We start from the raw sequence: 24,102 nt of genomic DNA, 5'->3' as shown, positions 1-24,102 counted from the left end.
GAAAAAGGCTTGACCCAGCTGCCTCTCAGTCATAAGGTTGATCAGTCCTTCTGACATTTAGAACTGAGTCCCCATCAATTCAATATAATTAGGTATTCCAGAGTAACTGTTACTTATAAATACATGTTGGGTCCTATAGCCCCATAACACCTATTTATATCAATGGCTAATGAAGGACAAACTATTGGAGTGGTGGTCACAGTAATTTCAACAGGAGCAATATACAGTTTTTGTACAGGCCAATTAGCTTTATTTACCAACCAGCTCGGTCCTTTAAACCATGACACAGCATTTACAAATTTAGCATAAGGTAAACCTCGAGACAAGAAATCAGCTGGATTCTCCTCACCAGGTATATGATTAAATGTTAACATATGCTGACCCAAACTATTATACATCTCTTGCATCTGATTAATTTCAGCGACTCTGTTTTGTACATACACAATTTTACTGTTTCCATTACGAATCCATTGTAAGGATACCTCATTATCAGACCAAATTACAGTGTCGCTAATATTTATCTCCTGCAACTTATTTCTTAAATAATTAGCTAATTTGACACCTACATAAATGGCTGTTAATTCCAACTGAGATAATGTACGTGATTTAATTGGAGACACTTTAGCCTTAGACATAACAAGAGAAATAACACTATTACATTGAAGGTAAGCAACTGCTCCATATGCCAATTTTGAAGCATCACAAAAAATGTGGAGTACATTTTTCCCATTTGGATTGGCCACCTGGCGTGGGAACTCCAACATTGGAATTTTCTCATAATCACCAGTTAATTCATCCCACCTGTTAATGAATTCCTCAGGTAGAATTTCATCCCAAGCACATTTAAGTTTCCATGCTTCCTGTATTAATAATTTCCCTCTTATAGTAAGGGGTGACACTAAACCTAGTGGATCAAAACATTTGGAAACTTCAGCAAGCAAAACTGTCTTAGTTAATTTATTGGGCATACTGTAATTATTAGGTTTTAACATTAACAAATCTCTCTCAGTATCCCAAGTTAATCCCAATACATTACTACATTTTGGCACTTCATCCCCAGGGAAATCTTTACTTATTTTGTCCTTTAATTTGGACGAATTACTATTCCATTCCCTCAGAGGCATATTTGCACTTTGCATTATTTCATTAGCCTCTCCATAAGTCATTAACAGTTCCTCTTCAGTTGACGTCACACCTAGAAAATTGTCCACATAAAATTGTTTGCTCATTACTTTACTCAATGGACTTTCCATACATTTAAGGTGTGCATTTATCGTCGCTTGAAGTAGGAACGGACTGGATGTAGCACCAAATAAAACACTCCTGAAGTGAAAGGTTTTCAGAGGGCTAAGTGGGTCACTAGGATTCTGAGGCCATAAGAAGCGGGTACAATCCCGGTCAGCCTCTTGTAAACCCACTCTTAGGAAAGCTTTACTTATGTCAGCCGTAAAGGCATAATTCTTCATCCTGAAATTTAATAAGATATCTCCTAATTTTTCCGTCAACGACAGACCTGTCATCAAACAGTCATTTAAACTAGGTACATTTTTGTTACTCCTGGCACTACAATTAAACACAATCCTCAAAGGAGTGGTCTTAGAATCCTTCTTCACTCCGTGATGTGGCAAATAGAGACCATAAATTTTGGCTTGCTCAGGAGGTACCTCTTCTATAAATTTATTAATTAACTGCTCAGCAATTATATCATTATAGGCAGTTAACAATTCTGGTGTCTTACTCAGTTCGCGGAGCTGAGCCTTTAACCATATGCCATTCTGTAATTAGTGGGCAATTCTGGATGGTTCAGTCTCCACGGAAGTCGTACCTAGTATTGTCCAGATTCAATTTTACATCTTTCAGGTATTGCTCCTGAGTAAAAGAATCGTCTAGACTTTCTTCATTTTCATTTATTCCAATGCTGTCTAATTCCCACAATTTATGCACTGGCTCAACACCATCCTCTATGGAAGAATTATACTGGGGTACGATTTCATGAGTAAGACACACAGTTATGGTATTTGTAGTTTCCTCTAGTCATGAATTATTCTTACGAGGAATCCTACCATACATTACATGGCCTCCTGCAGTCTTCAAAAGGGTGTCACCACATTTCTTTACCATACCCTTTACAAAGGAGGCATAATAGTCACTAGCTATCAAAATATTTATTGGGCCTACAGAATCATCACTTACACCAGAAGGTGCTAAATTTACATCATGTGAAAGTCTTTCTGTAGCTTTACTAAGCCCTACTGTAGTTATTTTATCTGGAAGTCTATCTACAATTACTGCATTAACACGTTTTTTCTCATTGCCCAACCTGACAGTTGCATAAACAGTGTCATACAATTGAGACCTTTTATCCGAGAGAAAACCAGATAATTTTAAAGTTGTGGGATCTCCCATCTGTACTTTCATACCATCAAGACATTTACGTTTTATGAAAGTACGCTGGGATCCCTGGTCCAATCATGCATTTACATGTTTTTATTTATGCCTTTTATCATCAATTTTTACCTGTAACACAGGTAAGGCTACTTCAGCAAAACCATCATTATTAACATTAGCAGCAATTTTTACATTAGCTACTGTTGTGTCAGGATTGCCAACATTATCATTATTATCAACATTATCATATAGACCCTTACACATGACTGTATGGTGTCTTCCTTGGTGGCATTGATAACAGAAGTTTAATTTGGCAAAACCATCCTTTACATTGTGATTACCCAAACACCTGATACATCTGTCAAGTTCCTCCAATCTTTCAACTTTATCATTCCATGAATTGTATGCAATGCAATTCTTAGAAAAATGAGTACCCTTGCAGAAGAGACAATCTATCTTTTCTTTGACTGGTTTCTTATTAACTGGGCTACTCTTAGGAGGGCACTCATTCTTCTTACCTTGTGGAGAATCATTATTTCTGATTCCTGCTACTTGATATGTACCTATGCAACTATTTTTAGGAAATGAATTTTGATTATTACCATTGGGATAATTTTTCCCTTTGTGAAACTTGACAGATACCTCAGAGTTATTATGTGTTGCATCTTTAAAACGAGATAGTTGGGTGGTCTGCAACTGCACAATTAATTCTTGTAGACCTAGTCTTATTTCCTCCAGACCAAAATAACCTATGTGATATTTGTTCGAGAGCCATTCAAGTGTTTTACAGTTTAATTTATTCTGTACCATGGCACTCAATAACCAGTCTGATTCCTTCAGATTATATTTATTACTTAAAGTTTTGAGAGTGCTCTCCAGTTTAACTCTAAACTGCTGTAAACCTTTGTAAGTGTGATCTGGAGATTTTAAATTAACAATGATATTCACTAGATCCAACCTACTTTGTTCTATATTACCATAAGTGACGTTCAACAAGTCAACTGCTTCCTCGTAAGAGTCATCTACATTGGGAAAGGCTTGTATGAGTATGTGAGCATCTCCTCTTACCTGTCCTTTGAGGTAAAATAATTTAGTTACACAGGCTAGGTCACTCCTGTCATGCACAGCTGCTTTAAAAATTGACCAAAACTCCTCCCAATTTTCTCCAGGATTAAACACAGGTAAACATAATTCTGGGAGTTTTGGCAAAGACATATTATTTGTTGGAGCAGACTGATTAACTGCCTGGTTTACACATTTTAATTTATTCAAGGCCTGACTTTTACAAGAAAGAATCTTTTCCTCTAATTCATAATACTGATTAATCATAAGATCTACTTCAATCTCATCTACACAGTTTACTAGCAAATTTCCTTCATATTTGTTGTAATACAATTTGTATGAATCATATCTATTACCTAAAGCATCTAAATACAATTTTAAATCATCAGTATTTACAGTTTCTTGATTCATTAATTCCAAACATTTATTATATGCCTTGGTTACATGAACTTTTCTAGCTTGCAGTGATGCTTTCTTTACTCTATATTCCATATGTTTGTCTTCTATATTAATTTCCTCATTTTCAGCCATGATGCAATGTATTAAATTCAACTTAATAACACTGATTATGTACTAAATTATGCACTTTATAAAGGTAAATAGTACAACTTACCTTTGAATAAATCCTAGCTACTTGAGCTTAGCAATTACATGTAAGAAAATTATATAAATTTTAAATGTACATTAATACAAACCTTTAGCCAGCCTTGGCTTATCAAAATTAATATTATACAAATTAATAAATCTTTGCCAGAATTTGGCATAGCAAAATTAATATTATACACATTAATATTAGTTACACTTGGCTTATCAATTACACATACACTGATATAAATCTTGGCCAGAATTATCTTATCAAATTAATATTATACAAATACATTAATATAAATCCTAGCCACTTTGGCTTTGCAAAATTAATATACACATTAATATAATTAGCTACACTTGGCTTATCAATTACACATACACTTATACACATTAATATAATCTTTAGCCACACTTGACTTATCCAAATTAATATTGTAATAATTATAATCCACTACACATTAAGTAAATTTGTGAACTTAACATCCACCTCCTTCTGCCATTTCACATATAATTATTAAGTAATTAACTAATTAATGACTTCACTAATTACCTCCGGTTCAAGAAGGACCAACGGGCAAATTAAATGTGGAAAATTGCATTTATCTGAATGTATCATTATTTACATAACAATAAATGAACATAGATAATTATTATTTATCAGTTAGACAAGTAGGAATTTGGGACACCTAGGTCTCAAAAAATGTCCCCCTTCGATACCTACCACTGTCATATCCACAAGTTGCTCTGGACCTATTAATTAAATGAAATATACATACACCAGGAATGCTTGTAAATATATAAATTTGTGGACTGTATATTAAAAATAATAAATGATTATAGATACACATATACATAACAGAAGGAGAATATCTTAAAAATCACTCACCAATTTAACTGGAGATTAAGTTGTATCATACTCAGAAAACCTCTGTCTATACATGAAAATAACAACTGGCCAGAGTTATAACATAACAGACTTATCTGAGGTTCCTGGAGTTGTCCTGTCCTGTCGCCTGATATCTCAAGTTATGCAGGAATGCACATCCAACAATTTCGCCTCCTATTTGAGAGGTGTCAGCCCAATTTTAACCTCTAGAGCACGAAAAATTCTTCCCATTACATTAACGTTCTGTTCAATTCAAACAACAAAATGGCGACCCTCCTCTTTTTAAAAATACACTTTTATTAAATACAATATAGGGCATCTATTTACCTATAAATTACAGTATTTCCGGAAAATATACATAACATTGTATCAATCGCATCTGCTAGAAAAATGACAGGATGGATAATGAGAACCTTCAAAACTAGGGAGGCCAAGCCCATGATGACACTCTTCAGGTCACTTGTTCTATCTAGGCTGGAATATTGCTGCACACTAACAGCACCTTTCAAGGCAGGTGAAATTGCCGACCTAGAAAATGTACAGAGAACTTTCACGGCGCGCATAACGGAGATAAAACACCTCAATTATTGGGAGCGCTTGAGGTTCCTAAACCTGTATTCCCTGGAACGCAGGAGGGAGAGATACATGATTATATACACCTGGAAAATCCTAGAGGGACTAGTACCGAACTTGCACACGAAAATCACTCACTACGAAAGCAAAAGACTTGGCAGACGATGCACCATCCCCCCAATGAAAAGCAGGGGTGTCACTAGCACGTTAAGAGACCATACAATAAGTGTCAGGGGCCCGAGACTGTTCAACTGCCTCCCAGCACACATAAGGGGGATTACCAACAGACCCCTGGCAGTCTTCAAGCTGGCACTGGACAAGCACCTAAAGTCAGTTCCGGATCAGCCAGGCTGTGGCTCGTACGTTGGTTTGCGTGCAGCCAGCAGCAACAGCCTGGTTGATCAGGCTCTGATCCACCAGGAGGCCTGGTCACAGACCGGGCCGCGGGGGCGTTGACCCCCAGAACTCTCTTCAGGTAAACTCCAGGTATTTTCCACAGTATGTTTGAAACTTATCAGAGTCTGTGTTAAAGGTATTTGATGCAGCTGGTAGTTTACTGACTAGTGTTGATGCAACAGATGTGTAGTAGGAATTAAAGCAATTTGCCGCCTTAGATGTTTCGTGGCATACCTCGTTATCGATAGTGAGTACTATGTTAGACCTATCTACTGGCTTATGGCTATACCCCAACAAAAGGGTTGGGATCCTCTCCAAGATACGATACTGTGTGCTGCAAAATGCCCTTCTCACACTATACCACTCATTTATCCATACCTCACGTATGCTATTTGTGCTTGGGGATCAACTGCAGCAACACACCTAAAGCCAATAATAACCCAATAAAAAGCCACAGTAAGAATAATCACTAAATCCCATCCCTGGCAAAACACCCCCCCCACTCTTCATAGATCTAAACTTACTCCCTGTTCAGTACATCCACACTTACTACTGTGCAATCTACATCTACAGGACCTTAAATTCCAATATTAACCTCAACCTAAAACGCTTTCTTGATAGTTGTGACAGAACCCACAGGCATAACACCAGACACAAACACCTCTATGACATTCCGCATGTCCGACTAAACCTTTACAAAAATTCAATGTATGTCAAAGGCCCTAAAATCTGGAACACCCTACCTGAGAACTCTAGAACTGCAGACACATTCATCACCTTCAAAACTACCATTAGAAAACATCTTATCTCCCTGATACACCCCGTCAACTAATTACACGAATACCACCTGGCGGTTCACTTACACTCACTCACCCATTCGACCATAAACAGAAATATCAATCTCAATCTTAAAATAATGAATCCTAACTAGTCATAAGTTGGCCTGTGATACTCCAATACTGAAACTATGTATTGTGCCAAAACAAAAGCATTCACATTGCTAAACTCACAAACTAGTATTTAGTCACTTTGCCATAATACCAACTTACCTCATAATTTGTAATATTTTAAATTTAAGAATTAATCTAAGTCTGCCCGAAATGCCTAGCCATGCTAGGTGTTCTAGTGGTACACTCTGTAATTATTATTTTACTTCATGTAAACCACACAATAACCAAATTCTGTAAACTCAGCAATTGTAATCCTTATAGAGAATAAACTTTCAATTGAATTGAACTGAATTGAATTGAACTGTTTTAGTTGTTGCCAGAGCTTTCTGGGGTTATGCTTATACTCTTCAATTTTTGAGCAATAGTGCTTTGCCTTTGCTCTTTTTATAAGTCTCTGTACTCTGTTCCTCACCCTTTGGAATTCATTTAGTGCTGCAATATCCTGTTTGCTTTAAATCTTTTTAGCAGCTGGTCTCTGAATTTCATATTATCTAATATCTCAGTAGTCATCCAGGGTTCAGTTCTTCGTTTAATACTAACCTCTTTAACTGGTGCAATATTATCAAGGATGGTAGTGAACATTGTTTTGAATTTTTCTCAGTCATCATTTACGTCCGTGCAACTTGTTATCTCTGTCCAGTCACAATTGTGTAGCCTATTTACCAGTGTTTCTTTACTGTAGTTTCCTTGATGTTAGTGAGGGGCTCTTGATTTAGGGAATTGGATCTGTGCTCCAGTTCCCCGAATTAAGCCTGAATGCCTTCCACATCCCCCCCCCCAGACGCTGTATAATCCTCTGGGTTTAGCGCTTCCCCCTTGATTATACAAAGTTTTTACAAAGTAGAAGTGATGCAAGGAGGGAAGAGTATATGGAGAAAAAGAGAGAGGTTAAGAGAGTGGTGAAGCAATGTAAAAAGAGAGCAAATGAGAGAGTGGGTGAGATGTTATCAACAAATTTTGTTGAAAATAAGAAAAAGTTTTGGAGTGAGATTAACAAGTTAAGAAAGCCTAGAGAACAAATGGATTTGTCAGTTAAAAATAGGAGAGGAAAGTTATTAAATGGAGAGTTAGAGGTATTGGGAAGATGGAGGGAATATTTTGAGGAATTGTTAAATGTTGATGAAGATAGGGAAGCTGTGATTTCGTGTATAGGGCAAGGAGGAATAACATCTTGTAGGAGTGAGGAAGAACCAGTTGTGAGTGTGGGGGAAGTTCGTGAGGCAGTAGGTAAAATGAAAGGGGGTAAGGCAGCTGGGATTGATGGGATACAGATAGAAATGTTAAAAGCGGGTGGGGATATAGTTTTGAAGTGGTTGGTGCTATTGTTTAACAGGTGTATGGAAGAGGGTAAGGTACCTAGGGATTGGCAGAGAGCATGCATAGTTCCTTTGTATAAAGGCAAAGGGGACAAAAGAGAGTGCAAAAATTATAGGGGGATAAGTCTGTTGAGTATACCTGGTAAAGTGTATGGTAGAGTTATTATTGAAAGAATTAAAAGTAAGACTGAGAATAGGATAGCAGATGAACAAGGAGGCTTTAGGAAAGGTAGGGGGTGTGTGGACCAGGTGTTTACAGTGAAACATATAAGTGAACAGTATTTAGATAAGGCTAAAGAGGTCTTTGTGGCATTTATGGATTTGGAAAAGGCGTATGACAGGGTGGATAGGGGGGCAATGTGGCAGATGTTGCAAGTGTATGGTGTAGGAGGTAGGTTAGTGAAAGCAGTGAAGAGTTTTTACGAGGATAGTGAGGCTCAAGTTAGAGTACATAGGAAAGAGGGAAATTATTTCCCAGTAAAAGTAGGCCTTAGACAAGGATGTGTGATGTCACCGTGGTTGTTTAATATATTTATAGATGGGGTTGTAAGAGAAGTAAATGCGAGGGTCTTGACAAGAGGCGTGGAGTTAAAAGACAAAGAATCACACATAAAGTGGGAGTTGTCACAGTTGCTCTTTGCTGATGACACTGTGCTCTTGGGAGATTCTGATGAGAAGTTGCAGAGATTGGTGGATGAATTTGGTAGGGTGTGCAAAAGAAGAAAATTAAAAGTGAATACAGGAAAGAGTAAGGTTATGAGGATAACAAAAATATTAGGTGATGAAAGATTGGATATTAGATTGGAGGGAGAAAGTATGGAGGAGGTGAATGTATTCATATATTTGGGAGTGGACGTGTCAGCGGATGGGTCTATGAAAGATGAGGTGAATCATAGAATTAATGAGGGGAAAAGGGTGAGTGGTGCACTTAGGAGTCTGTGGAGACAAAGAACTTTGTCCTTGGAGGCAAAGAGGGGAATGTATGAGAGTATAGTTTTACCAACGCTCTTATATGGGTGTGAAGCATGGGTGATGAATGTTGCAGCAAGGAGAAGGCTGGAGGCAGTGGAGATGTCATGTCTGAGGGTAATGTGTGGTGTGAATATAATGCAGAGAATTCGTAGTTTGGAAGTTAGGAGGAGGTGCGGGATTACCAAAACTGTTGTCCAGAGGGCTGAGGAAGGGTTGTTGAGGTGGTTCGGACATGTAGAGAAAATGGAGCGAAACAGAATGACTTCAAGAGTGTATCAGTCTGTAGTGGAAGGAAGGCGGGGTAGGGGTCGGCCTAGGAAAGGTTGGAGGGAGGGGGTAAAGGAGGTTTTGTGTGCGAGGGGCTTGGACTTCCAGCAGGCGTGCGTGAGCGTGTTTGATAGGAGTGAATGGAGACGAATGGTTTTTAATACTTGACGTGCTGTTGGAGTGTGAGCAAAGTAACATTTATGAAGGGGTTCAGGGAAACCGGCAGGCCGGACTTGAGTCCTGGAGATGGGAAGTACAGTGCCTGCACTCTAAAGGAGGGGTGTTAATGTTGCAGTTTAAAAACTGTAGTGTAAAGCACCCTTCTGGCAAGACAGTGATGGAGTGAATGATGGTAAAAGTTTTTCTTTTTCGGGCCACCCTGCCTTGGTGGGAATCGGCCAGTGTGATAATAAAAAAAATAATAAATAATAAATAATAATACTGTAGTTTCCAGTTGACCTCATTTTTATTGTCCTGTGTAGGCCTCTCCTATCCCTAGTGATTTTCCTAGTGAGGCGGCCCTCACTACTGGGGCGTGACAAGGAGGTACACCTAGTTTATATGGGAACTTCTAGTTTTTTATTCTATTTGCAAAGGGACTCCTATTCCTTGTTCTTTTATGGCCCAGTTTTAGGCAGTAACTTTTTTTTCCGTTCATACGGAAGAGGGAGATTGACACCAGTGAGTCCATCTATCATCACTCTATCATGCAGGAGGAGCCACATGTCTATGGTGCATCCAACAAAATAAGCAGACTCTTGGATGTCACTACCGCCCGGCTCCGGCTGGGTTACAAGTATCTTTGGCAGGTTAAATCACCACCACCAGATGTAGACCAAACGAAATGTAAACTTTGCCAGATGGACTATTGTCACACCCTGCGTCATTATGTACTGGAGTGTGATAAAATTAATGAATTTAGAAACAACTCACTCAGAAATGTTCAAGAAATGGCAAAGTATTTTATCCACAGTGGTATATTGCAGACCATTCTGGAGAAATACCCTGACTTTGCTAGCTGTAAATAAAGCATTACCACATGTGTGCATGTGTGTGTGTGTGCGTGTGTGTGTGTTTGTGTGTGTGTGTGTGTGTGTGTGTGTGTGTGTGTGTGTGTGTGTGTGTGTGTGTGTGTGTGTGTGTGTGTGTGTGTGTGTGTGTGTGTGTGTGTGTGTGTGTGTGTGTGTGTGTGTGTGTGTGTGTGTGTGTGTGTGCATTCACCTAGTTGAGATTGCAGGGGTCGAGTCCAAGCTCCTGTGTGTTTACCTGGAGTTTACCTGGAGAGAGTTCCGGGGGTGAACGCCCCCGCGGCCCGGTCTGTGACCGGGCCTCCTGGTGGATCAGAGCCTGATCAACCGGGCTGTTGCTGCTGGCTGCACGCAAACCAATGTACGAGCCACAGCCCGGCTGATCAGGAACTGACTTTAGGTGCTTGTCCAGTGCTTGTGTGTGTGTGTGTGTGTGTGTGTGTGTGTGTGTGTGTGTGTGTGTGTGTGTGTGTGTGTGTGTGTGTGTGTGTGTGTTTGTGTGTGTGTTTGTGTGTGCGTGTTAGTTACCATTTTGTCCTAGGCACATGTCGATTAGACACTAGGCATGTTGTATTTGCGAGTGTGTGTGTGTGTGTGTGTATGTGTATGAGTGTGTGTGTGTGTACTCACCTATTTGTACTCACCTATTTGTGGTTGCAGGGGTCGAGTCTTAGCTCCTGGCCCCGCCTCTTCACCGGTTGTTCTTCACCGGTTGTTCTTCACCGGTATGAGTGTGTGTGCGTGTGTGTGTATGAGTTTGTGTATGTGTGTGTGTGTGTGTGTGTGTGTGTGTGTGTGTGTGTGAATTTGTATGTGTGTGTGTGTGTGTGTGTGTGTGTGTGTGTGTGTGTGTGTGTGTGTGTGTGTGTGTGTGTGTGTGTGTGTGTGTGACTCAACAATCATTATTTGCACCAATAACTCACTACAGTTGTGACCGGGTGTGGAAGTGTGAATTGCTCACTACACTATAATTTGTTCATGATTGTAGCCATGTATAAACGTAAGTAACCATTCTTACAAGATTCATTACCTTGTACCTAGTTCAGCCATCCAAACTTTGGGGCCCAGTCCCTGGACCCATTACGTACCTCTGTAATCTGTAAATACCTTTGTAACTAATTTTGGGTGTGATTTACAGGGCCCCAAATCTTGATAGGGAGTGCAGTAAACTTCTATGGGACGAAATTCGTAAGGCATCTACATACGAAAATGTTGTGCTAATGGGAGATTTCAACTATAGACAGATTGGAGCAATTTGACAGGAAATTTAGAGTCAGGTGACTTTCTTGATACGATCCAGGATTGTTTTTTAAAACAGTTTGTGACAGAGCCAACTAGGGGAAATAACCTCCTTGATTTGGTTCTTGCCAGTAGGGAAACACTAATTAATAATCTTGAGGTTAATGATGAGCTTGGGGAAAGTGATCACAAATCACTCAGTTTTAATATATCATGGAATTCCCCTAATAATGGCAATCAAGTCTCCGTCCCTGACTTTCGCTTGGCTGATTTCATAGGACTGAAAAATTACTTAGGTGGGCAGAACTGGAATGACCTGACTAAGGGTCAGGTAGGTGGTGATGGCTCTGGTGGCCTGGTGGTTAACGCTCTCACTTCACACGGCGAGGGCCTGGGTTCGATTCCCAGCCAGAGTAGAAACATTGGGCGTGTTTCTTTCCACCTGTTGTCTATGTTCCCCATCAGTAAAATGGGTACCTGGGTGTTAGTCGACTGGTGTGGGTCGCATCCTGGGACACTGACCTAATTTGCCCGAGATGCTCAGCATAACAAGTGGCTTTCTATGTAGTAGTATGTCATTGATGTCAGCTAGGACTGTATACCATGTACATGTACTTGTAGTAAATAAAGATATGATACTTTCCAGGGCATAGTTCTAGCTGCTCAGTCAAATTATGTTCCAAATAGGGAAATCAGATCAAACAAAAATGATCCTAAATGGATGAACAATAGATTAAAATATCTGATTGGTCAAAAGAGAGGCATATATAGGCAAATCAAAAGGGGAGAGGGGCAATTAAGAAATCGATATATTCAGTTAAAGAGAGAAATAAAAAAGGGAATAAGAAAAGCAAAAAGAGATTATGAGGTTAAAGCTGCAAGAGAATCGAAGACTAACCCAAAAGGATTCTTTCAGGTATACAGAAGTAAGATCAGGGACAAGATAGGCCCACTCAAAAGTTCCTCGGGTCAGCTCACTGACAGTGATAAGGAAATGTGTAGAATTTTTAACACATACTTCCTCTCAGTTTTTACACAGGAGGATACCAGCGATATTCCAGTAATGATAAATTATGTAGAACAGGACGATAATAAACTGTGCACGATTAGGGTCACAAGTGACATGGTCCTTAGGCAAATAGATAAATTAAAACCTAACAAATCCCCAGGCCCTGATGAACTGTATGCAAGGGTTCTAAAGGAATGTAAAGAGGAGCTTAGCACACCTTTGGCTAATCTTTTCAACATATCACTACAAACTGGCATGGTACCAGATAAGTGGAAAATGGCAAATGTGATACCTATTTTCAAAACAGGTGACAGGTCCTTAGCTTCGAACTATAGACCAATAAGCCTAACCTCCATAGTGGGAAAATTTATGGAATCAATAATTCCCGATGCAGTTCGTAGCCACCTTGAAAAGCATAAATTAATCAACGAATCTCAGCATGGTTTTACAAAGGGGCGTTCCTGCCTTACGAATTTATTAACTTTTTTCACTAAGGTATTTGAGGAGGTAGATCATGGTAATGAATATGATATTGTGTATATGGACTTCAGTAAGGCTTTTGACAGGGTCCCACATCAGAGACTATTGAGGAAAATTAAGGCACATGGAATAAGAGGAGAAATTTTTTCCTGGATAGAGGCATGGTTGACAAATAGGCAGCAGAGAGTTTGCATAAATGGGGAGAAATCAGAGTGGGGAAGCGTCACGAGCGGTGTTCCACAGGGGTCAGTGTTGGGCCCCCTGCTGTTCACAATCTACATAAACGACATAGATGAGGGCATAAAGAGCGACATCGGCAAGTTTGCCGATGACACCAAAATAGGCCGTCGAATTCATTCTGACGAGGACATTCGAGCACTCCAGGAAGATTTGAATAGACTGATGCAGTGGTCGGAGAAGTGGCAGATGCAGTTTAATATAGACAAATGCAAAGTTCTAAATGTTGGACAGGACAATAACCATGCCACATATAAACTAAATAATGTAGATCTTAATATTACGGATTGCGAAAAAGATTTAGGAGTTCTGGTTAGCAGTAATCTGAAACCAAAACAACAGTGCATAAGTGTTCGCAATAAAGCTAATAGAATCCTTGGCTTCATATCAAGAAGCATAAATAATAGGAGTCCTCAGGTTGTTCTTCAACTCTATACATCCTTGGTTAGGCCTCATTTAGATTATGCTGCACAGTTTTGGTCACCGTATTACAGAATGGATATAAATTCTCTGGAAAATGTACAAAGGAGGATGACAAAGTTGATCCCATGTATCAGAAACCTTCCCTATGAGGATAGACTAAGGGCCCTGAATCTGCACTCTCTAGAAAGACGTAGAATTAGGGGGGATATGATTGAGGTGTATAAATGGAAGACAGGAATAAATAAAGGGGATGTAAATAGTGTGCTGAAAATATCTAGCCTAGACAGGACTCGCAGCAATGGTTTTAAGTTGGAAAAATTCAGATTCAGGAAGGATATAGGAAAGTACTGGTTTGGTAATAGAGTTGTGGATGAGTGGAACAAACTCCCAAGTACAGTTATAGAGGCCAGAACGTTGTGTAGCTTTAAAAATAGGTTGGATAAATACATGAGTGGATGTGGGTGGGTGTGAGTTGGACCTCATAGCTTGTGCTACCAGGTCGGTTGCCGTGTTCCTCCCTTAAGTCAATGTGACCTGACCTGACTAGGTTGGGTGCATTGGCTTAAGCCGGTAGGAGACTTGGACTTGCCTCGCATGGGCCAGTAGGCTTTCTGCAGTGTTCCTTCGTTCTTATGTTCTTAACTTGTCATGATTGTGACTAGACCTACCCGGAGTTCATTACCTTTGTAATTTGTGAGTTCATTACCTTTGTAAATTGTGAATTCATTACCTCTGTAACTTGCTCAGCTATCAAAACTTTGGAGTCCAGTCCCTGGACCAATTATGTACCTCTGTAATCTTTTGACTACCGCCCCCACAGGATGGGTATGGGGTGCATAATAAACATATTAAACTAAAACTAACCAACTCATACGGAAGTAGGTTCGGTACTGTTTTAGCCGTCAGTAGCCCTTATAAACCCAACAAGACCACTTCTACCACCTGGGTTTTTCCGGAGGAAACCTGGTTCCTTTGTATTTTCCTCCCATATTTAGGCAGTATTTTTTTCCCCGGGCATATGGGAGGTAGGCCTGAATAAATCGTTAGTTTGGTGGCTCTGGACAACATTTACAACACTACCACCTTCACCTGGGTTCATCATCTATAAAATGAAGTTCCGGGCCAAGATGATTGACATCACCTGTATTAAAGAGTTTTCTAGTGAGTTTGCGCTGTATGACCCTTGTAGGTTTAGCGCTTCTTTTTGATTATAATTATTGAGCTGTGACCGCGTGGGATGTCTTCTTGCCGGTGAGGGGCTCTTGATCCAAGAGGCTATCTGTTTCCTTGGATCGAATCATTGTAATCTTTATATAGAATAAGGCTTAGCGCTTCTTTTTTATAATAATAATAATAATAATAATAATAATAATAATAATAATAATAATAATAATAATAATAATAATAATAATTTATATAGAATAAACTTTGATTGATTGATACTATTCCCCAGGTGATATGTGATCCCTAAGGAAAAAACCCTTTAATAATTAAAATAATATTTATGTAATTACTACTGATAATAGTAATCATTAATAATAATAGTAATAATAATAATATGTAAAAAAATAATAATCATAATAGTAATAATTAATAATAATAATAATATTTAGTGAAGGGATTCAGGGAAACCGGTTATTTTTATATAGCCGGACTTGAGTCCTGGAAATGGGAAGTACAATGCCTGCACTTTAAAGGAGGGGTTCGGGATATTAGCAGTTTGGAGGGATATGTTGTGTATCTTTATACGTATATGCTTCTAAACTGTTGTGTTCTGAGCACCTCTGCAAAAACAGTGATTATGTGTGAGTGAGGTGAAAGTGTTGAATGATGAAAGTATTTTCTTTTTGGGGATTTTCTTTCTTTTTGGGTCACCCTGCCTCGGTGGGAGACGGCCGACTTGTTAATAAAAAAATAATAATAATAACAATAATAGCTATATAACCCTTGAAGGTTTAGCACCTCTTTTTGATAATAATAATACTTTCCCTTGCCCTCCCTTTCCCTAATTGAAATTTATTGCCTACTGTTTCATATTCCATACTTCTTATTACCTCTTTGATATTACTCATATTTGCCTGAAACTATAGAATCTTAATGCAAATAAAAGCTCTAAAAAATTTAAGTAACTACCAGAATTTAATTCAAAGAAAGAAGAACTGGCAAAATAGTCATTAAGCATTAATTTGGATATTCCAACAGAATGGTGGTTAATTGAGCAAAGACTATACAGTACTTCATTTTTTTCCAGTTACAATATTGTATTTATTATATTTTCTTAGTGGGCAATGGTAATGTGTTTAACCATTAATTAATGAGGGTATATAGCAACTTTTCAGCCTTCAGATGTTCTTACTATTACTCACTATATTGACTTGTCAAGAGCATCCTTTTGTAACATGTACAATGATATATTTAATCTACTTACATATACATCCATCAAATAATTATTTTTATACATTTAATGACTTTAAATACATATATGAAATGTTTATTGCTCTTACAGGCTTAAGCTTGCCCAAAATGCTCTTTATAACCATGGAGTTGTTGTATGCAGCCAAGTGTCATCCATTTCTGTATAAACATTGTATCATGTGGAAATATACTTTGACTTTAACTTTGACTTTGACACACAACTGCAGTTTTCAGATACGTATAGCTACCTGATGTTTATAAACATAACTTGTACTAGTGTGTTAAAAGAGTACTAATAGCAATTGTTGGTTTCTAAAGGATAAACATTTATTATCAGGTATACATTGCCATGATTGGGCAGTAAAAAAATAGACTACTAAATATTTTTTTTTTTTTTGGGTGTTACCTGGAGTTTACCTGGAGAGAGTTCCGGGGGTCAACGCCCCCGCGGCCCGGTCCGTGACCAGGCCTCCTGGTGGATCAGAGCCTGATCAACCAGGCTGTTGCTGCTGGCTGCACGCAAACCAACGTACGAGCCACAGCCCGGCTGGTCAGGAACCGACTTTAGGTGCTTGTCCAGTGCCAGCTTGAAGACTGCCAGGGGTCTGTTGGTAATCCCCCTTATGTATGCTGGGAGGCAGTTGAACAGTCTCGGGCCCCTGACACTTATTGTATGGTCTCTTAACGTGCTAGTGACACCCCTGCTTTTCATTGGGGGGATGTTGCATCGTCTGCCAAGTCTTTTGCTTTCGTAGTGAGTGATTTTCGTGTGCAAGTTCGGTACTAGTCCCTCTAGGATTTTCCAGGTGTATATAATCATGTATCTCTCCCTCCTGCGTTCCAGGGAATACAGGTTTAGAAACCTCAAGCGCTCCCAGTAATTGAGGTGTTTTATCTCCGTTATGCGCGCCGTGAAAGTTCTCTGTACATTTTCTAGGTCGGCAATTTCACCTGCCTTGAAAGGTGCTGTTAGAGTGCAGCAATATTCCAGCCTAGATAGAACAAGTGACCTGAAGAGTGTCATCATGGGCTTGGCCTCCCTAGTTTTGAAGGTTCTCATTATCCATCCTGTCATTTTTCTAGCAGATGCGATTGATACAATGTTATGGTCCTTGAAGCTGAGATCCTCCGACATGATCACTCCCAGGTCTTTGACGTTTGTCTTTTTATTTTCCGTTCTCCCTGTTTTGCATGAATGTGTTAGTTCAAGCACATATTTCATTCTACCTAACTAATGCATGTATTCCATACTTTCAGATATTGTGAGCACAATAGCAAAGTTAGCTAAACATTGTGTCCTTCGTATTTCCCAAGAACGCTTGTTCTTCATCATCCATGAAGCTGGAGCTGTAGGGAGCTCACCTGGCCTCTGGACAGAACTTGATCAAGGTCACTTCTTTAATGAGTTTAACATGGAAGGAGTTTCAGAGGAAAATAATGAGATATATCTTGACCTACAGCCAGGTAAAGCAAAATTTAGTCTTTTTTAATAATTACAATAATGAAACAGTAGATCAATTGAACATTATGGTGTCACGTTACACTTCCCCTTTTTCTGAAATTCAGCTGCTAGACAAAGGGAAAAGAATCACTATCCAATCCTTTAGGGTTCCTCCCATAGTTGATTATGTCAGTCTATTTGAAGGAAATTGAACCATCTTAGGGGGTGTCAGGTGACTCTCTGGTTGGATATTGGGTGGCCATATTCTAGGGCCTCTGATAGTGTCAGTAATTCTGTGGTCTGTAGATTCAGGAGTGACAACTAAAGGTGTGTGGTACCTGGCATTTTTCTGGTTTTTGTGTCATCATAATTAGCTGAAACATGCTCGTTCAGTTAGTTGGAAGAGTTTCTGTAAGTCAACAGTAAGAGATGCTTTTGTGATGTTGTGCACTTTGTAGTATAAGAGGTGATTTCCAGTAACAGCAGCAGTACCTGTTACAATGGAGTTGATGTTGTCTCTTTGTTTATTCTCAATAAATATTTAGTGAAGTAATGCCATATCTCACACACTATCTTACTCACACTCTACGAAATACGCCTGGAAACCTCTGCCATCTACAAGAAGCTTTTAAAAACAACACTGGTTGAAATTCTTCTTATTCCAGACAGTAGACCCTGATGCATCCTTTACTAATCAAATTAGAGAAAAGAGCTTATGATCCCCAGCGGCTAAGACATCTTATTGCATATTCTGAAGAGTGGGAGATGCATTATCAACATAAATGACACATACCAAACCATTGTCACTATCACATATCCATACTAACTGTAGTGCTGCATCCATGATACAGAAATATTTCTTTCTCAGTTCAAACTGTGGAACTATTATCCTCCCATAAACTATAATACAGCAAGACTTTAGAAACAGCATTCCAAATATCCATAAGCATCTTGAGCTACAATGCCTCTCTATCACCAAAGTTGAAACTTATGTTTGTCCTTCCTGTTTGCAGGCAGCAACTGTGCTCGAGCAGTGTAGCCAAACTAACTTTCAATTACCATGACCTTCCCTACAGAGTTTACATTGCAGGTCACTGCTTTGAAATAAGATAATTCAAGCGAACACCCCTAACAATGTCAATTACCAACATGGTCCCAAAGCACAGTAGTAGAGAAGCTGGCAGTTCTTCAAAGACTAAGAGAAGCACTTCATGTACGTAACTGATAAATTACACACTTAATGTGCGTAATTTATCAGTTAAACTTTATAATAGGTATGTAAAGGACTTATATAAAGGGCTTGCTACTATTCACAGCAGGTCCTTGGAACATATCCCCTGTGGATACAGGGGTCCTACTGTACTTTCACATTGCTGAATTTATATTTGTAAGTAAATATATTTTAGGCAGCTAGCTGTTGCCTGGTTAATCTGTCACCAATATGCAAGTCAAAACAATATAGAGATAACTTTATACATTTATATAACACATTATTGCCCCATATGTTAATATAGAGTATTTACTTTTAATATTTACAGATTTATTCTCAAAAACCTTGAATTCCCTCAAAACAACTCAAGCAGCAGTTCGAAGTTTAAAGGTGAAGCTCTCCAAGAAGCACACCCCGTGCTTGACCTTAGAGGTGGAATTGGTAAGCTTAGTGGATCAAGTACAATGCAGTAGTGGTATTAATGTAATTATGTAGAATTTCTGGAGATTATATTTACAAAAAAAGGTAAAAAATGACAAAGTGAAATATAAAGAATGACAAATTTGATTCGCACCTAAATTAATGTGAGGTCCATTTTTATGACATGGCCACGTAGACTGGTGTTCACATATTTCATGAAATTGAGGGAGGTAAGACAGATGTTTTATCCTTTTCCTCCACATTAGAAGTCATGTCTGAGGGCACTGTGTGGTGTGAATGTAATGCAGAGAATTCGTAGTTTGGAAATTAGGAGGAGGTGCAGGATTACCAGGACTATTATCCAGAGGGCTGAGGATGGATTGTTGAGGTGGTTTGGACATGTAGAGAGGATGGAACAAAGTAGAATGACTTCGAGAGTATATAAATTTGTAGTGGAGGGAAGGCGGGGTAGAGTTTGGCCTAGGAAAGGTTGAAGGGAAAGGGTAAAGGAGGTTTTGTGTGCAAGGGGCTTTGACTTCCAGCAAGCATGCATGAGCATGTTAGATAGGAGTGAACAGAGACAAACTGTTTTTAGGACTTGACATGCTGTTAGAGTGTGAGCAAGGTAATATTTATGAAAGGATTCAGGGAGACTGGCAGGCCAGACTTGAGTCCTAGAGATGGGAAGTACAGTGTCTGCACTCTGAAGGAAGGGCGTTAATGTTGCAGTTTTATAACTAGTGAAAGCTCACCTCTGGCAAGACAGTGATGGAGTGAATGATGAAAGTTTTTCTTTTTCGGGCCACCCTGCCTTGGTGGTAGAATGCCAATGTGTTAATAAAATAAAAAATAGAATCATTATCATAGTTATCTCTCTGTATGTATATGATTATTATTCTTGTGTAAATGCTTTAGTTTCACCCTGCATCCTACTTTTCTGGCTACCACTTATTACTGTACAAGGCACATGGAGAAATTGTTATTACACTAACATCAGTGAATTGTGAAAGCTGATTTCAGTCTTTATTCCTATCATCTTTACCCCATTCTACCAGTCATTTCTCTTCCCTCTTGCACCTACAATGATACTTAGTAATTGTGTTGTGTGTTTATGCATGATAGTTCAGTTGAATATCATATAGCACATGTACAGGGATCACATTTTCAATTACAATTGAAATATTGTACCTACGTCTTAATTGCACAGGAAAATGACCAGTCTGTTATGCTGTATAGTTTGTATTGGAGAAATTTCCTTGACTAGTAGTAAATTGATCTCTTTATATTGAAGACCTGTTTAACCTATTTTCTGTGTTTGGGCTGCTGAAGTGATAAGGATGGCTTTTCTGAGCTCTGAGTAACTTTACCTTCAGGTGAAAGTAGAGCTAGAAGAAGCTAGAAGTGAGAGAGAATTTCTTAGAAAAGAGTACAAGAAACATTCCTAGTACCAGTTTCCAGTTTCATCCATTGGAAACTGAAGAGCAAGATAGGATTAAATCTGAAAATGAAGAAGGTTCAAGAAAGTGCTGTACATATTACAAAATCCTTTGCTGTGTTGCTGGATGAATATAGTTTGACCATTGAGAGTGACACAATGAAGGCTTCTTGTAAAGATAAGAGTGTTGTTTGTGAGAATTTGTAGATTAAATTTATAGACAGGGCTTTTTGTATCAAGGAGAAGAGAAGGGAAAGGATGTGTTTTCCTAGGGCCAGAATGTAGTTAAAAGATAAAGAATCAAACACAAAGTGGGAGTTGTCACAGTTGCTCTTTGCTGATGACACGGTGCTTTTAGGAGATTCTGAAGAGAAGTTGCAGAGGTTGGTGGATGAATTTGGTAGGGTATGTAAAAGAAGAAAGTTAAAAATGAATATAGGAAAGAGTAAGGTTATAAGGATAAAAAGATTAGGTGACAAAGTCTGGATATCAGATTGGAGGGAGAGAGTATGGAGGAGGTGAATGTATTCAGATATTTAGGAGTGGACGTGTCAGCAGATGGGTCTATGAAGGATGAGGTGAATCACAGAATTGATGAGGGGAAAAGGGTGAGTGTTGCACTTAGGAGTCTGTGGAGACAAAGAACTTTGTCCGTGGAAGCAAAAAGGGGAATGTATGAGAGTATAGTTGTACCAACACTCTTGTATGGGTGTGAAGCATGAGTGATGAATGTTGCAACGAGGAGAAGGCCGGAGGCAGTGGAGATGCCATGTCTGAGGGCAATTTGTGGTGTGAATATAATGCAGAGAATTCGTAGTTTGGAAATTAGGAGAAGGTGTGGGATTACCAAAACTATTATCCAGAGGGCTGAGGAGGGGTTGTTGAGGTGGTTTGGACATGTAGAGAGAATGGAACAAAACAGAATGACTTCGAGAGTGTATAAATCTGTAGTGTAGGGAAGGCGGAGTAGGGGTCGGCCTAGGAAGGGTTGGAGGGAGGGGGTAAAGGAGGTTTTGTGTGCGAGGAGCTTGGACTTCTAGCAAGCGTGCTTGAGCATATTTGAATGGAGACAAATGGTTTTTAATACTTGATGTGCTGTTGGAGTGTGAGCAAAGTAACATTTATGAAGGGATTCAGGGAAACCGGCAGGCCAGACTTGAGTCCTGGAGATGGGAAGTACAGTGTCTACACTCTGAACGAGGGGTGTTAATGTTGCAGTTTTATAACTGTAGTGTAAAGCACCCCTTTGGCAAGACAGTGATGGAGTGAATGATGAAAGATTTTTCTTTTTCGGGCCACTCTGCCTTGGTGGGAATCGGCCGATGTGTTAATAAAAAAATAATGACTAGAAAACATGACTGGTAATGGGAAGAACCCCCATTATATTTGCCTCAGCACTAGGGAATATTGGGAAGCATAGGAGACAAGCACTGCTTATCATGTACAGTAGGGCCCTGCTTTACAGCGTTTTTGCCTTACGGCATTCTGCTAATACGGCAATTTGAAATTATGAGCAAAACTTGCTATACAGCTCCCCCTCTTTCTAATACGGCGTGCCCCACCTGGTTTGTTTCCATTCTCTGTGAGCACATCTCTCTATTTTGTCTGGAAACTTTCCAAAATTTTAAGTGTTTTAAAATTATTGCATATTTTATATTTACAGTAGGGCCCCACTTATACAGCGGGTTAGGTTTCAGGCTGTCGCCAGAAAGCAGACATCGCCGGAAAGCAGAATGCCATTTTTTCCATTTATAAATGCATATAAATGCCAGACAACAAGTTTACACTAAATTATATTAAGTTAGTAATAGAACTAGGCATTAAAAACACGAAAAGTAAAATACATACACAGTACACTCATTACTTATCTTAAAGTATTTGTTATCTTAATGTAGGGAGAGAGGTGAGTAGTATGTACTTATTTGTAGGAAGTCAGGTGTAGGTAGCCCTGGCTCCCCTTCTCATACTTAATATATGATATTTAAAACAGCCCATAGAGTTAAAATACACATACAGTACATTCACTATTTACCTTAAAATATGTGTAGTCTTAATGTAGGAGCAGAGGTGAGTAGTATTTATTTGTAGGAAGTCAGTGTAGGTAGACGGTAGGTGTAGCCCGCCTGGGCTACACCTACCGGCTACCTACATTGTGGCCCAGAACCACATTAACATCGACATACCTTCTTCACTGAATTTAATCGTTTCTAACAACTATCTTTAGATGCCATCATTAATGAAGGGAGAAGTAATGAATAATTTATGCCGAAAATTATAAACAAAAGCAGAGTGGGGGAGTGGCTGGGCCAAACAGAGATTCATACACGTTTTCTCTGGTGGCTGAGCAGAGAAAACGTAATGTTGTCCCTCTGCCCGGCTACCACACAGGTCCACAAGTATTATTATCAGAGCACATATAAAATATGCAATAAATGCCAGACAACAAGTTTACACTAACTTATATTAAGTTAGCAATAGAAATAGGCATTAAAAACACAATAAAAGGTAAGATACACACAGAGTACACTTATTACTTACTTTAAAATATTAATATTAATGTGTGAGAGGTGAGTGGCAGGGTGTTTATTGAAAAAAATCAGAATGGCACACCATCATCCTCTAACTTGGCACTTAAAGCAAGAGTCTTACGAGTCCTCTTCTTATCACAGCTAAGCTTAGACGAGAGAGGGAACGAGATACAAGGTTCAGACAATGTATATATACAAACCGAACAGGTAGTGGGCGATCACTTTGTCAGGCGAAATAAATGCGTATTAATATGTGTCTACTTTTAGTTCATTCACTTACTTTTGTAAGTTTGTAAAACATTTACCTCAATATTTTTTTATTATAATAATAATTACCTCACAATACAAATACTCTTACATTGTGTACAAGTTGTACAAGTTAGTACAGAATAAACAAACAACAACACACCATTTTTACAGTGAATGAAGATACAGTGGACCCTCAGCTAATGATATTAATCCATTCCTGAAAGCTCATCGTTAGCTGAAATTATCGTTAGCTGAATTAATTTTCCCCATAAGAAATATTGGAATTCAAATTAATCTGTGCAAGACACCCCAAAGTATGAAAAAAAAAATTTTTTTACCACATGAAATATTAATTTTAATACACACAAGCTGACACTTACCTTTATTGAAGATCTGATTGATGGGATGGGAGGAGGGGAGATTGTGGAAGTTGTTAATGTTTAGAAGGGGAATCCCCTTCCATTAGGACTTGAGGTATCAAGTCCTTTTCCAAGGTTACTTCCCTTCTTTTAATGCCACTAAGACCAGCTTGAGAGTCACTGGACCTCTGTCGCATAACAAATCTGTCTATAGAGGTCTGTACCTCCCGT

The 24,102-nt window shown here is 38.9% G+C and overlaps 1 protein-coding gene across 1 annotated transcript in view; it reads left to right on the top strand.

The window, feature by feature from the left end:
* The first annotated feature begins 14,813 nt into the window (after positions 1-14,813).
* The window catches only part of Hus1-like (Hus1-like checkpoint clamp component), a 102,050-nt gene continuing 92,761 nt past the window's right edge, over positions 14,814-24,102 (top strand). Inside the window, exons 1-3 of the mRNA XM_070094267.1 lie at positions 14,814-14,975; positions 17,487-17,693; positions 19,209-19,321. Coding sequence (XP_069950368.1) covers positions 14,924-14,975; positions 17,487-17,693; positions 19,209-19,321 — 372 coding nt within the window. The 5' untranslated portion in view covers positions 14,814-14,923. The remainder of the gene's footprint in view (positions 14,976-17,486; positions 17,694-19,208; positions 19,322-24,102) is intronic.

Source organism: Cherax quadricarinatus, chromosome 45, assembly GCF_038502225.1.
Source record: "Cherax quadricarinatus isolate ZL_2023a chromosome 45, ASM3850222v1, whole genome shotgun sequence".
Lineage (NCBI taxonomy): Eukaryota > Metazoa > Arthropoda > Malacostraca > Decapoda > Parastacidae > Cherax > Cherax quadricarinatus.
Note: the sequence above shows the minus strand (reverse complement) of the source record. Positions and strands in the feature narration are given on the sequence as shown.